This window comes from Lissotriton vulgaris, chromosome 1_1 (genome assembly GCF_964263255.1).
Source record: "Lissotriton vulgaris chromosome 1_1, aLisVul1.2, whole genome shotgun sequence".
NCBI classification, from domain to species: Eukaryota; Metazoa; Chordata; class Amphibia; order Caudata; family Salamandridae; genus Lissotriton; species Lissotriton vulgaris.
In genome coordinates this window covers 1,986,012,056-1,986,025,385 of record NC_141685.1, presented here as the reverse complement: position 1 = coordinate 1,986,025,385, position 13,330 = coordinate 1,986,012,056, and the positions used below count along the sequence as shown (strand labels likewise).

The following is a 13,330-nucleotide window of genomic DNA, read 5'->3' as shown; positions in this document are numbered from 1 at the left end:
CGTTTAATGACCCAACTCCTGATTCTGCAAGCCCCGAAGTGTTCCTTAATACACAGTGTTACAGTAATCAGGACTTCAAAGTATCAAAGGCCTTGTTAAGTTTAAGTTTAAAAGTTTAAAATATTTATTAAGCGCAACATACACCTGAGCGGTTTCTTGGCGCTGAGATCGCAAACAGCCAGCTGGCAGAGTCAGTCGCTAAGACATAGACTGAAAAGGGGAACAGAGTTTAAGACAGAAAAGCCTGAGTGAATAAAAATGTTTTCAAAGCTTTACGGAAAATGGAATATTGAGTGAGAGACCTAAGGTGGAAGGGGGGAGAATTCCAGAACATGGGGGCAAGAGTGGAAAATTTCGAGCCACCCTGTTTTTTTTTCCGGTAGCGAGGGACTGCTAAAAGATGTTGTGCCGAGGAGCGAAGGTCTCTGCCAGGGACATAAGCTTTGACGGCTGAAGATATGAAAAGAGGGGCCAGGCCCGTCCTGGCCTGAAACGCCATGCAGCCTAATTTAAACAAGGCGCGTTCCCGAACGGGAAGGCAGTGAAGGGTCTTCAGGAGGGGAGAGGTGTGATGAAATTTGGGGAGACCGAAGGCAAGGCGGGCCGCCTGGTTCTGCACCAGTTGCAGTTTGCGCAGGCTGTACTGAGGGATGCCATTGAACAGGATGTTCCCGTAGTCCAGGCGGGACAGGACCAGTGCGGACATAATTAGTTTAAGTGCAGAGAAGGAAAAAAAGCGAGAAATAGAGCGGATAGTGCGGAGAGTAAGAAAACAGGAAGAAACCACCGAACCTATCTGGGAGTGCATAGTGAGTTTGTCATTTAGCTTGATGCCAAGAGTCTTAACAGAGGAAACTGGGGTAGGTGGAGAACCAAAGGAGGGGGCCAAAATAGAGAATTCCAGGGACTGGAACAACCACCCGTAACCACAAATTCCGTCTTATCGGGATTGAGCTTCAGGTGGTTGAAGTTCATCCAGTCCCTGATGAAAGATAGAATAGATTGGAAGTTAGAGATGGAGTCGGAGTCGGAGGAAGAAGATAGGTTAAAGATGAGCTGGAGGTCATCGGCATAGTTATAAACCGTGACCTCCAGCTGCTGTAGAGCAAAGATGAGAGGCGAGATGTAAAGGTTGAACAGTAAAGGAGACAGAGAAGAGCCCTGGGGAACACCGCACTGGACCTGGCAGGGGGTAGCTGAAAACTCCCCAAGATGAACCGCCTGGGTCCGGTCCCTCAAAAAGGACGAGAGCCAAATAAGGGCTGAGCCTCCTATGCCCGCCGCCCTGACACGGGAAAGTGAGATGGAATGATCCACTGTGTCAAAAGCGGCGGACAAGTCAAGGAGGACCAGCGTCTGAGATTTGCCTACGTCCATACCCTCTCTGAGGGTGTCTAGTACTGACACCACCACTGACTCTGTCGAGTGCTTGGGTCGAAACCCAGCCTGACACGGGGCCAGCCTCCCATTCTCCTCGACAAAGGAGCTGAGCGCAGATGTAACATGTCGCTCAAGCACCTTCCCCAAAAAGGGAAGAAGGGAGATGGGACGATAGTTGGCCATCACGGAGGGGTCGGCTCCTGGCTTTTTTAAAATAGGAACAATGGAGGCGGATTTTAGTGATGGAGTGACAACCCCTTGGGCAAGTGAATCGTTAAGGAAGCCAAGAGGAGGCAAAGTACAGACAGAATAGACCTGCCGTAAGATGTGTGCCGGGCAGATGTCAGAAGGGGAACCGGATTTGATTTTGGGAAGGAGGGACAGGAAAAGTTCCTCAGAAAGAGGGGGAAAAGAATTGAAAAAGGCTAAGACGGGGGTTGGCAGAGGATCAACAAAGAGAGGGGAGGGAGGGGGGATGTTGGATTTAATTGTCGCGATTTTTCCTACGAAGTAGGAATTCAGCGAATCGCAGAGTTTCTGGGAGGGAGGGGGTTTGAGTGAGGTCCTGTCGGAAAAAGCAGGTTGTGAGTGATGGCGAAGATCTCCTTCGGTTGATTCTCGGCCGCCAAGATTTTGGCTGAGAAATAGGCTTTCTTGGCCTCAGTGATGTTTTTTTTGTAAGTCCCTAGGAGAAGGACATAACAGGTCTTGGAGATGGGGAAATAGTCCAGTCTCCATTTGCGTTCTGCCCGTCGAACTGTAAGCTTCAGTTCTTTCAGATCATTACTGAACCACCGATTGGCGTCTTTAGGGCGCCTAATCGAGGTGCGCCGAAGAGGAGCCAAGCAGTCGCTTCCATTCATAAGCCATGAATCGATGGCTTTGGCTTGAGCTGCGGAGTCCAGGCCCAGTAAAGAGGGAGAGGAGGCCAGAAGTGAAGTCGTAAGGTCGGACAAATTGACCTTGCCCCAATTGCGAGCCCATGAGTTTTTAGCGTGGATAGGTGTCTTGGTCTGACGGAGGCTAAGGGAAAACGAAATTAAAAAGTGATCGGACCAAGTGCAAGGGATAACAGACAGTGCAGACAGGGGACAGTTGAGAGACCAGACTTGGTCTAGGATGTGGCCATGAGTGTGGGTGGGAGTGTGGACAAGGGAGGTGAAATTAAGAGAAAGGAGGGTTTCCGAAAATTCCTTCGATGAGGCGCATTCCTTAGGGTCCGTCGGCCAATAATTGAAGTCCCCGAGGACTAGAACCGAGGCATAGTTGACGGCCAGGGTGCCGAGTAAATCTTGAAAGGCCGGAACAAAAGATGGGGTTGGTTGAGGTGGGCGGTAGACCAGCACGATGGCTAGGTGGGGGGAGAAAGAGGTGGAACGGGCCACCAAGTAGTCAATTCCTCCCAAGGGGGGTGAGGGGAGAATCTGGAACTGGAAGTCAGTACGGGCGATGAGGGCAACGCCTCCACCCGTTTTCCCGCCCGGGCGATCGGCACGAATAGTGTAGTAGGTCGAGGGGAGGGCAGCCAGTAGAGACGGAAGAGAAGATTCAGAGAACCATGTCTCCGTTAATAGCAAAAGATCGGGTTTGTCCGTGTCTAAGAGAATGAAAAGTTCCTGGTGGTGTTTAATGGCTGATCTGGTATTTAATAGAATAATAGATAATAGGGGAGAGCGGAGGTCAGAGATGGTTGATGAAAGGGGAGCCGACGGGGAAGCCAAAGGAAGAGGACAGCCTAGTGGGCAGGCATGACAGGGAGAATAACAGCCCATAGAGATGGTCCGTTGAATAGTGCGAGGGTCGAGGGGCCAATGACCTTGTAGTAGGGTCAGGTCCGTAGAAGAGTATCGGAGAAGAGGACCAGGAGTAGCGGCCCTTAGCCCCGGCCGGCCGCGGACGGGCGCAGACGGGCTTAACTCTGGCGCGACTCCGGCGCGCCTACGTCGCGCCCGCTGCGCTCGTCCGCTGCCCTGACACATAGTGGTCGTTTTAGTAGCCGTGTGGCGAGGGGGGTGTGGTCAAGGAGAGGCCGACCAACAACCCGACCCAAGATGGCGCCCGCAGTCGAAGGCGACCGGCTTCAGGCGGACCAGGAAGTAAGTGTGGCAGGCTTGTGATCAGCGAGCCACAGGGGTTCGATTTTTAAAAACTAGCTTGTTAGTTCAATGTGAGGAGTTACTTGGAGCAGAGGGATTTTACTTCTTAGAAACAATAGGTAAAAAATCATGTTCTTGAACACCATAGTAATTTGCTTGCCTTCAGACAGGGTTTCATCCAACCATTTTCCAAGATTCTGAATTGCATATTCTTTAATGGAATGACTGATAGTTCTACAGTCAAAGTCAGCACATGATGTTGTCAAATGGATGAAATGTACTAGGATTAAGTGGTCCTAAGTATGCATCAGCAATAAAAAAAAAAGCCTAAAGTAATCAGATATTACAGTGTCGCAATTATTAGTATGAAATCGAAGACTTTTTGTCTCCTGGGGAAAATCGCTGTTGTGGAATCTGTGAGAGGTATATACTTTATTTTTATAATAGCGTCTATTTGAACCAGCAGGTAGAGGTACATCATAAGCAGATAATGATGGAATGACGTGGCTTTGAAGAGTTTGATAAATGAAGTATGGTCTGACAAAGCGACCAAAATTTCCACCTGCTGGATAACTATATCACATTTCTAAATGTAGCTTGCAAAGCACAGCAAGTTCTATTTATTCAGAAAAGGGGAAATCAGGATAATTTCTGAATTGTGTAACAAAAAAGTGGGCCACATTTGTAAATGAAACGTATATGAACTTTTGCCTGTTGAGAAAATACCCCAATCTGTGGGGTGGGACACTGCAGACATTTGGGTTTATAATGGACAATGAGTTTAGTAATGGTATGGAAATGCAGCAGTGAAATTCACTATATTTCTCACCTGTCAATAAAATCAAAATGTTCACATTTATGCTCTTGTACCCAAACAATGCTATCGGCCTAATTGCAGTAGCCTCCATGACATAATAGCATTCACAATTACCTTCCACATTCTTTCAATCTTGTCCCCAGTGCTTAATTTGTGAAAGAACATGGCATACATTAGTGCAAAGTGGAACAATCTGTGAAACTGAAATGGTCTGTTTATTCTGCTCTACATTCATCATCCACCAACATCAAACGCTGGTCTGACTCTACCACACCAAACCATGGTGGATCTTAAGGAAAAGACTTTAGATTCATGCTTCCCAAATGCATCATTGAATGCCATGCTTCTTTAGCAACATGAACTTTGTGAGTCTCATATATTGCAGCTGTTGCACACTTATATTCCATTTTCCATCCCGGGTTGGTAGTGGTACTGTGTTTTGATGTTCATGGGTTTCCCACTAAAAATCAATATCTTTAGCCAATTTAGCCACTTAAAGGGCCCTGCTGTCTCCTGCTAGAGAGGTACAAAGTGCGCTGGAGGCACAGTGGAACCCTAAAGTATAGTTGCCATAGTAATTGTATTAGACTGAGGAGGCGCAAAGGTATGAAGTCATCAGTAGAGGATATGGGTCATAGCAGGGAGCATGTATGTCTTCAATTGAGCACCTGGGATATTGAGAGGGGTAGCCATGTGCATTGCAAGGATGTAGAGCCTTTTTGATACTCCTAAAGACCATATGTATAGTCAACCAAGCATTCTGCCATCCCTCGAGAATCATCTGTCTATTCAAGGCAGCACTTCAAGTAGACATAAATGGGCAACTCAGCGACATTGGGAGTTACATCGGTGTGGTACCCTCCCAAAGTTAAATCGTCCCTCTAGCCTTTCACACAGGCTAAGGCCCTCAGGCCCACCCAGTATCTCAGATTTCACAAAGTTTGCTTAAAATCTAATTTGGACAAATAGTTCCTCAACATGGTCAGTACCAGTTTGATAGATTCGTTCAGCCTGACCAATGTTAGCAGAATATGATTCTCAAATAAACTAATTTTATGTTGAGGCCTCCCACAGGCGAAGCTTTCAATCTCCCTTGTCTGACTAATTGTTTGTGCCTATTGCTTAATAGAGATGGCAAATACAATTGGTAACAAGGGGCATCACTGTCTTGCGCTTCTGCCTAGCCACAGGGGCCCCATTTGTTATACATTGGGTATACTTCTTACCCTAAGTTCTTCGAAGCTCGACACATCAATGCCTGCATGACCAGTGTGACTTCCATCCTATCAAAGAAGTATTTTTAAAAGTCCAGTTAATTTGGTCAAAGGCCTAATCTGTGGCCAGAATAAGCATCAGCAGCAAAACTGTCTTCATGTTCACTTCCAATTAACTGCAATGCTCTACTAATGCTATTCAAGGTTTGCCTATTTTTTATGAATAACAATTAATCCAGGTCAATCAAATAATGAATCAGTAACTCCAACTGTCATACTAATACCGTTGTATACATTTCTGAATCAGTATTTAACAATGACAATGGCCTATAAATGGTACATGAGTCTCTAAGCTTTCTCCAATGCTTTACCAGCTTCCAGCATAAACTCTGTGATCAATTTAGAATCCCAAATGCATTATATAATTTGGCCATTTGGTTGCCAACTTCAAGAGATATTTCTTGTAGAACCTGTTTGTCAGCTCATCTAGACCCAGTGCTTTTTGCGCTGAGAGGCCTTTAATTAATCTTTCAACCTTCTCTGGTGCAATTTCCTGTTCCAGGGAGTCTCTTTCACTGTGACCTAGCTTCTGCAAATTAATATCAAGAAACAAACAACCCAAGATCTCTAGTTTTGAATCGGTCATCTCTGTACAACCGCCCAATCCCTTCTTTTTCCTCTTCTCTGATGTTGATGATTTTGCTTTGCTAGATAAATACATTGGGAGTCCTGGCTTTCTCCCATGCTGTTATGCGCCTCAACACCAAGGTTTTGATAATTTTATTAGCATTTTCATTAAAGTGCTATTTGAGCATTTTATGCTCTATGGCAAAACGTTGATGTGTCCCCTCAGAGTTCTCAACTCTTTAAGAATCCTAGCAGACCCCCTCTGTTGATATTTCTTCTCAGCCTCCACTAGATCAACCCAGGGTATCTCCACAGTGAGGCACCAAAGTAGACTTCCAGTTGACCTGCAATGAAAGCCACTTCCCCCTAATCACCATCTTAAATGCATTCCATAACTCTGCCTGAAAGAACCCATCCACTTTATTCAGCTTAAAATCCTTGTCTATCCCACACTAAATTCTGATTAGTTCAGCCTTTTGTTTATTTAGCAATGAGGACTTTAACCATATATAATTCTTATGCTTGAGCCCCAGATTTCCATCCCAGCACACAGGGTCATGATCTGAGTTGGTAATCAGACCTATCAGCCAAGAACAGCAATTCACTACTTCCCTAAATCAAATCAATTCTGTAAAAAGTGTAATGCCTATGAGAGTTGTAGGAACACTCCATCTCAAATGGAAACATCCTCCTCCATACATCGATTAACCCACTTCAGAGTACAACTTAAGCGTTGAGTGGGCTGTGCTCACATTGGTGTACCTGCCATGTGGGTGCCTATCCATACCTATCTCCCATCTAATAATTAAATTACCAACCCACATCAGTTTCCCTGAATGGACATCCTGAATACAGGAAAAGTAATCGGAAATCTCTCTTGTTAGATATTAGGGACATAGGAGGTGAGAAACACTTTCTAACTTTTGAACTCTTAAAGTTGGTTATTCATCAGCATTTGTCCCAAGATAAATAGATTGGTCAAAAGTTGCGGAGCATCCAAAAATCAGTAATAGGGTTCTTTAAAAAAAGGAATATTAACTGCTGTTGTCCAATCTTCTGCCACTACTGCCATCTTGAAATATGCATCTTTGTTAGCAGAGAGGTTATTGACTCCATAGCTACATGAAAAATTTAACATGACAGGGATCCAGTAGAGAGCGATACGTTACTCTTAACACTCGTTGTTCCACCTCCTTTACTGAAACTGTGTCACATTCTGTCAGCAAAGCCTTTGGATGGTCTGATGTCAGGTGGGATTTGCAATCAGGTAACTGATTAAAGATGACTTGGTACTGACTAAGAAAGTAACATATTGTTTTGATCTAACTGGAAAATACTAAGTTAATTACTTACATAATTATGAACATTGATGTAGCCAGGAGCCTACAGCAGCTAGGGTTAGAAAGTTCTTTGTTAGTATTAAAAAACCTCTTTTACTCTGGTATTTGCTGTGTTCATTCCCATTGAGTGCAGGGTCAAGACTGATTTGCATATGGCTGGGTCGAAACTCGAATGGCATGGTGAGCAAAAAACCAATGGGTTTAGGCCCAGATCTCTGTACTGGGGTGAATGTATGACATTGTTCTATGTTCTGTCCATCAATTGTTCTTTATGCAGTGTTCATTCTATTAGCACGAAATGCTGCTTTTGTTTCCTTAACCATTTATGATATTTCTCAATATAAATAGCTCTGCATCCTACATTGATATTCTAGTGTCATGCCCTCTCTAGACTCTTGCATTCACGTTTAAGTGCTTTAAGGTTTTCATTCTATAAGCAAGCTGAAGATATCCTGTAAAATGAATTAACCTAATTAAGAGGAGCTAATTGAGTCATAGCTTTACCAATCCAGTGATTGGTTATGGTACTATTCCCGTTCGTAGAATAAGAGATATGTTTAAAGATGGGAAACTACTTTTTTCCCATACAAAAGGATAACTGATTGGGAGATGAAAAGCATTGCTGTTTAAAAGTAGGGTGCACATTCATTTTGTGTAAAAGCATCTTTGTAATTGGTTAAGAAAAATCAGTTTAAATGTGGTGTACATATCATAGAATAAAATTTGCTCAACTCAACCACACCTGCTATTTGCATTTGGAAGGCTCTGTTTGAACTTAAAACAATTGTGAACTTTTAACTTGCACGTGGCATTAAAAGTTGGAGAAAATGTTGCAAAAAAATATCGTTAGGTTTAAAAAAACTTGATGAACTTTTAACCTGCCCTAGTTGTAGAATGTTCTAGAAAGTGTGTTGAACTGCTTATAGAGAGATAAAAAAAACAATAGGGACAGGTTTTGCAATCTAAAAGAATCAAGGAACTATTGTAATTTGTTCTTTTCATGTATTAATTTGTGGAGCAACAAAATAACAAACACAACAGCACCAGGAAGGGGAACAAGCAAGAGCTATGGGACGGGGGAGATTGGCACAATGGCACACATACATAATTAAGTACAACACAACTACAGACAAACCATGGTCAAAATGAAACAGACCAACAAGGAGCACACGTCACACAACCTGCCAACATCACACCACAGAACAAGCACAGAAGTGAAAAGCACACTGCATGAAAGGGAGAAGGGTGAACAAAACTTCACATGAAGGGACATCTCACACACATAGGAAGCAGAGCACACCAACATACAACAAAATGTTGTCCAAACACAAACATTCACACAAACATTCACACAGGACACAAATGCACTTGCCTGTGGCGGATATACATCCAAAAGCATCAGTACAAAACAGGCACATGAGAACGCATAAGTACAAACCCACAGTCCGGATGGGGCAGCAATTTACGTATGGCAGGCAACCAGAGAATACGTGACACACACAATGGCATACGAATGAAGACACAACACATTTGGAGACAAGTGAAAATGTGGAAACTTTATCAAAAAAAGTTGTGCCAGTACAGCCAAGAGTAGTTTCAGACAGTTATTTGGACATTTCACTCGTACAAAACCATAGAAATTCCCCTTTTATAGTTAGTTCAGCTAACGATAACTCACGCACCCTCAATGCTCTGCTGAGGACGCCACATATTACAACATTCATGACATGGTCAGTGACATCACTGATGACATCACTGATGACATCACCCAGTGATTGTGTGTTTCTGTAAAGTTTATATTTGTTTTATATATATGCCAAGCTGTATTGAAGAATGAGTGGTTGTATAAGTTGTACTATATATTCTCTATTATTATCTCTTCTGTTCATGGTTGTTTCTTGACTCACTAATGAATAGGCCATTCTTCCCTCACAAACCTATCTGAGTGCGTAGTTGTGCTCCCATGTTAGGAGACGCTGAGACTCAGCACGGTGACCTCAACTGACAAATAATATGTACTCATCTGGCAGGTGGTAGCCCATCTCCCTGTGCCTTCTTTGTTCATGTTTGGCCCAGGCCGGTAAATGTCCATTGTGGGTGTGATTGGAGGCTACTTCAGAATAATCATTACTCCCTGCTGACTGTTGAGTGGTCAGTCCCTTGGCAGACATCTTATGGCGCAGCTCTGATTGGACTCCTCTGCAGAGTTTTGCTAGTAAAATGTAAGTTTCTATTCTCAACTGTCTGAGCTACTCTTCATTCTTGGGAAGGCTTAGCAGGTGGTTTTGAGAACACCCGAGTGGCCATTGAGGCCACTTCCTTCAGAGTGGGCAAGATGTTTGAGGTAAGGCATACAGCTGTTTTCTTGACTAAGACCTGAATCTCTGCTGAGCATTTTAAGAGCAGCAAAAGAAGCAGCAAATGTATTTTTCACTTGGGAGGATGCAGAGAGGTCCCTATCAAGGATGATGTCTAGAATTCCACAAGACTCTGAAGGGTAAGAAATGATCCTAAAGAAATACAAGTTAAAAATACATTTAAAAATAATGAAAAATAAATCAATCATTATTTGCAATGTCGGGATCAAGCAGTAGGTTAGTTCCTCTGGTAAAAGGTATCTTAGATGGTCATGACCATAATTTCACGAAATAGTATTCATTAAACTTCAAAGAATGTCCTAACAGTTACAATTGCAGTTTAATTGCATTTAGCATAAACTAGACATCATTAGGAATGCAGTTGCAGTCTTACTTTTATGTAAAAAAAAGACTTACTCTAAATTAGACCAACAAGTCTTGCAATAAGCACATCAATATCACCTTTTTCTTGGGGAATAAAATAGAATGTGTTATTATGTTCAGTTTTAGACAGTTAGAGGACATGCAGGTACCAATGTCTTACATACATTAACGAAACTTAGACTCCAGAAGGTTATTAAAGATGGCAACTATGTTTAGAGTATTAGCTGAATAGGAGAAGATCTCAAAAACAGGGTCCACAATTTCCAATAAGGCAGCATTTGCACACAAAATATGTTGAGATGTATTGATGCCACTTCGGGGATAGGGGTGTAAGTGGAGATTTTGAGATATGCCTGATAGAAACAACACTGCATGGAGGCAAATGCCCTTATTGCATAGATGATTGAGCAAGATTGAATGAGACACCAGCTCAACAGTCATTGAGAGATCAAGTATGAACAAGGTGGCATAGTCGGTATGTAAAGTCACATGAATACACACAGCGTATGATAATAAAATATCACTTACTTGTCAGTGATGGTTCTCCTTTATCAGACACTCTTATAATTAATGTATGCTTAAACTGCATTCCAGAGAAGGTTAAATTATCATAATCCAACCCTTTAGGGCCAATCTGGAAGAAAGGAGTGCAAAGTATTAACATTGTAATCAACCTTTGTACCATTCCCATGTAGTTGAAATACTGAAAAATAACTGGCATAACCATTTGAATATTTGTTGATGATGGTTAGAATTAATGCAAAACAACAATGAGGACCGGCCCTGAAAGGAAATATAATATAACTGCATCGACTGGCAATTGCATAGGGGAAAACCCATTAGGTTTTTAGAAGAACCCTCACCTACCAACTCAGTTGGTGGCATGCTTCATCATCGGGTTCCCACCTAGGGTGCCGAGTGTATCCTAGCTGTGCTTCTGCACCTGATTACAGCAGAGCGGGTATTTTTGTGGCGAGAGTGGAATAAGTGAAAAGTTCAAATTGTCTCAAGGATCCCCCTCCAAACCTGAAGAAAAATATTTTAATACTGGGGATCTGGGACAATTTTAAAAACTGAGAAGCGGATATTTTTATGACCCAATTGATCATAGATATCCTGGCAATGGTCTACATGTTTCAGCCTCGGTGAAGTAATTTAGCAGGCTTTCTTCAGGACCAGAAATAGTTTAGGCCAAAAGGCCTTGTGAAATGGAAGTACACATAGTAAGGTGTATTAACCATAAGGGGGTGAACCAGCTACTTATGGTTTTAACCGGGATTCCGTTGATTCATTCTGAGTTAGGCGGGAAAGGGTGGTAATCAGGGTGCGGTAAATCTGATACCTGGTGGTCATTTTATTTGTGTTGCATTTTTTCAGGGTCCTTTAGTATTTTATTCTCCACACCCAGATTTACAACCTGAAAAACACAGTAGTAATACTGGGTGTAGTAAAATAACACCCAATGATTATGCGAGAAATTGGTTTGCGCATGCATTGTTTCATCTGAAAACATTACTCACAAATTCACTGCACACAGAATTACTGCGCATGAATAAAATAGGAGCAAGGAAACTAAATACATCACTTTTATGTGTCAAACATGTGACTTCCTGTATAAAGATCCTGTTCTTAGCAATTGTGCTGAATGATAATAGGAGAGCTCTGTGTAGAAACCATTTTGCTGCATGAATCTGTTTAAAATGTATGTATTTCAATCCATCTCAGTAAGAATAATATAGGTGGCATATGAGGCATACGCCTACATTTAGTTGTTTATATCATTAAGATGGCATCTGGCAGGGTGAAGAAACTCTAATTGTTTGAGAGAGTGAGCTGCAGGTTCTGATGACAGAGGTCATAAAAGAGGGTCCTGGACTCATGGGCCACCTCATGATGAAGACCAGTGGAAAGGTGATGGCCCATGCATAGAAGAACGTCAACGATAAAGTGAATGCAGTCTCTATGTTTCCACGCCCAGAGTAGAAAAAAAACAATTCAGTCACCTGAAGACAGGAGTGTGGGAATTGCTAGTCAAGCACAGGAGAGACACCAATGCCACTCACTGGTGGCAGCCCTGCACCTCAAATGAAACTGGAGTCCTGGGAAAGTTAAGCAAGCATCATAATAAATCCTGATAGCCTGAGGGGAATTGCTGGGGGGCTTGAGACCAAAGGGGACATCAAACCTGATAAATGCTCTTATATTATGTGTAGGCTATCTGGTTTTAGGTTTTAACCTATAATAACTGATAAAACCCCACAGATAGGAAAATAGCCATCACCGGCGTATACATATAAACACTGAAAAAACACCTTTGCAACCACAAACTAAGTGCCATTCAAAGGAAGGAAAAGATGATTGAAAGAATCATTTCTATGTGTTCCTGAAGGGGGTAATACAATGTAACTTTGTTTATACAAGGTAGCATCAAGAAAGACTGGGCTAACATTATTTTGCTTGAGTTTTTTGTTTAGGCATGTCACTAAAACATTGTCTCTTCTTCATTCTGCTACTTTCAGGTTTGTGGTCTTTGGTCTAAAGATGCAGTGTTTAGAAGCATGTTTTAGTTCTAATTTAGTTATTTTATTAACTGCAGAGAATCTTGAAATATTGCAACCATATTTGATATTTTGGCTACATTTGGTTTCACTGATAGGTAAAAAGGCTGGTTTCATAAGAATCTATCCTAATATATACCATCACATTTACCCACAGACAGAGAATGGGTGAAATCCTTTGATATATCAGCCCCCTTTTCTATTGAGTCAGTGTTGATTGCAAGTGATATGCCAAACACCCCATGCTTTAAACATTCAATGCAAGATGTATTGACAGGTATATGTGAAAAGAATGTTGTCACCAAGCATCTGAGATAGTGGTGAAAACATGACACCAAACATTTGGTAAAAATGGAACGCAGTGCCGCTTAGAATACTGATGAAAAAAGTTCCTACCAAGTTCAATAAAGATTGAAGTGATATTGTTTGTATTTGCAGTAATTCAGCTTTGCATGTGAAAAAGCTGTATGGTGGTCTGTCTAAATCAATACCTGAGCTGAAGTGCTTCCCTGTAAGAGATCCTTGTCACTTGCTAGACGGTATGCTGGAAGCGTCTT

General features: G+C 42.4%; 1 protein-coding gene across 1 annotated transcript in view; it reads right to left on the bottom strand.

Moving 5' to 3' along the window:
• The window catches only part of LOC147751482 (cadherin-related family member 4-like), an 866,423-nt gene that overhangs the window by 282,068 nt on the left and 571,025 nt on the right, over positions 1 to 13,330 (bottom strand). Inside the window, exon 15 of the mRNA XM_086938604.1 lies at positions 10,744 to 10,849. Within this exon, the coding sequence (XP_086794730.1) occupies positions 10,744 to 10,849 (106 nt within the window). The remainder of the gene's footprint in view (positions 1 to 10,743; positions 10,850 to 13,330) is intronic.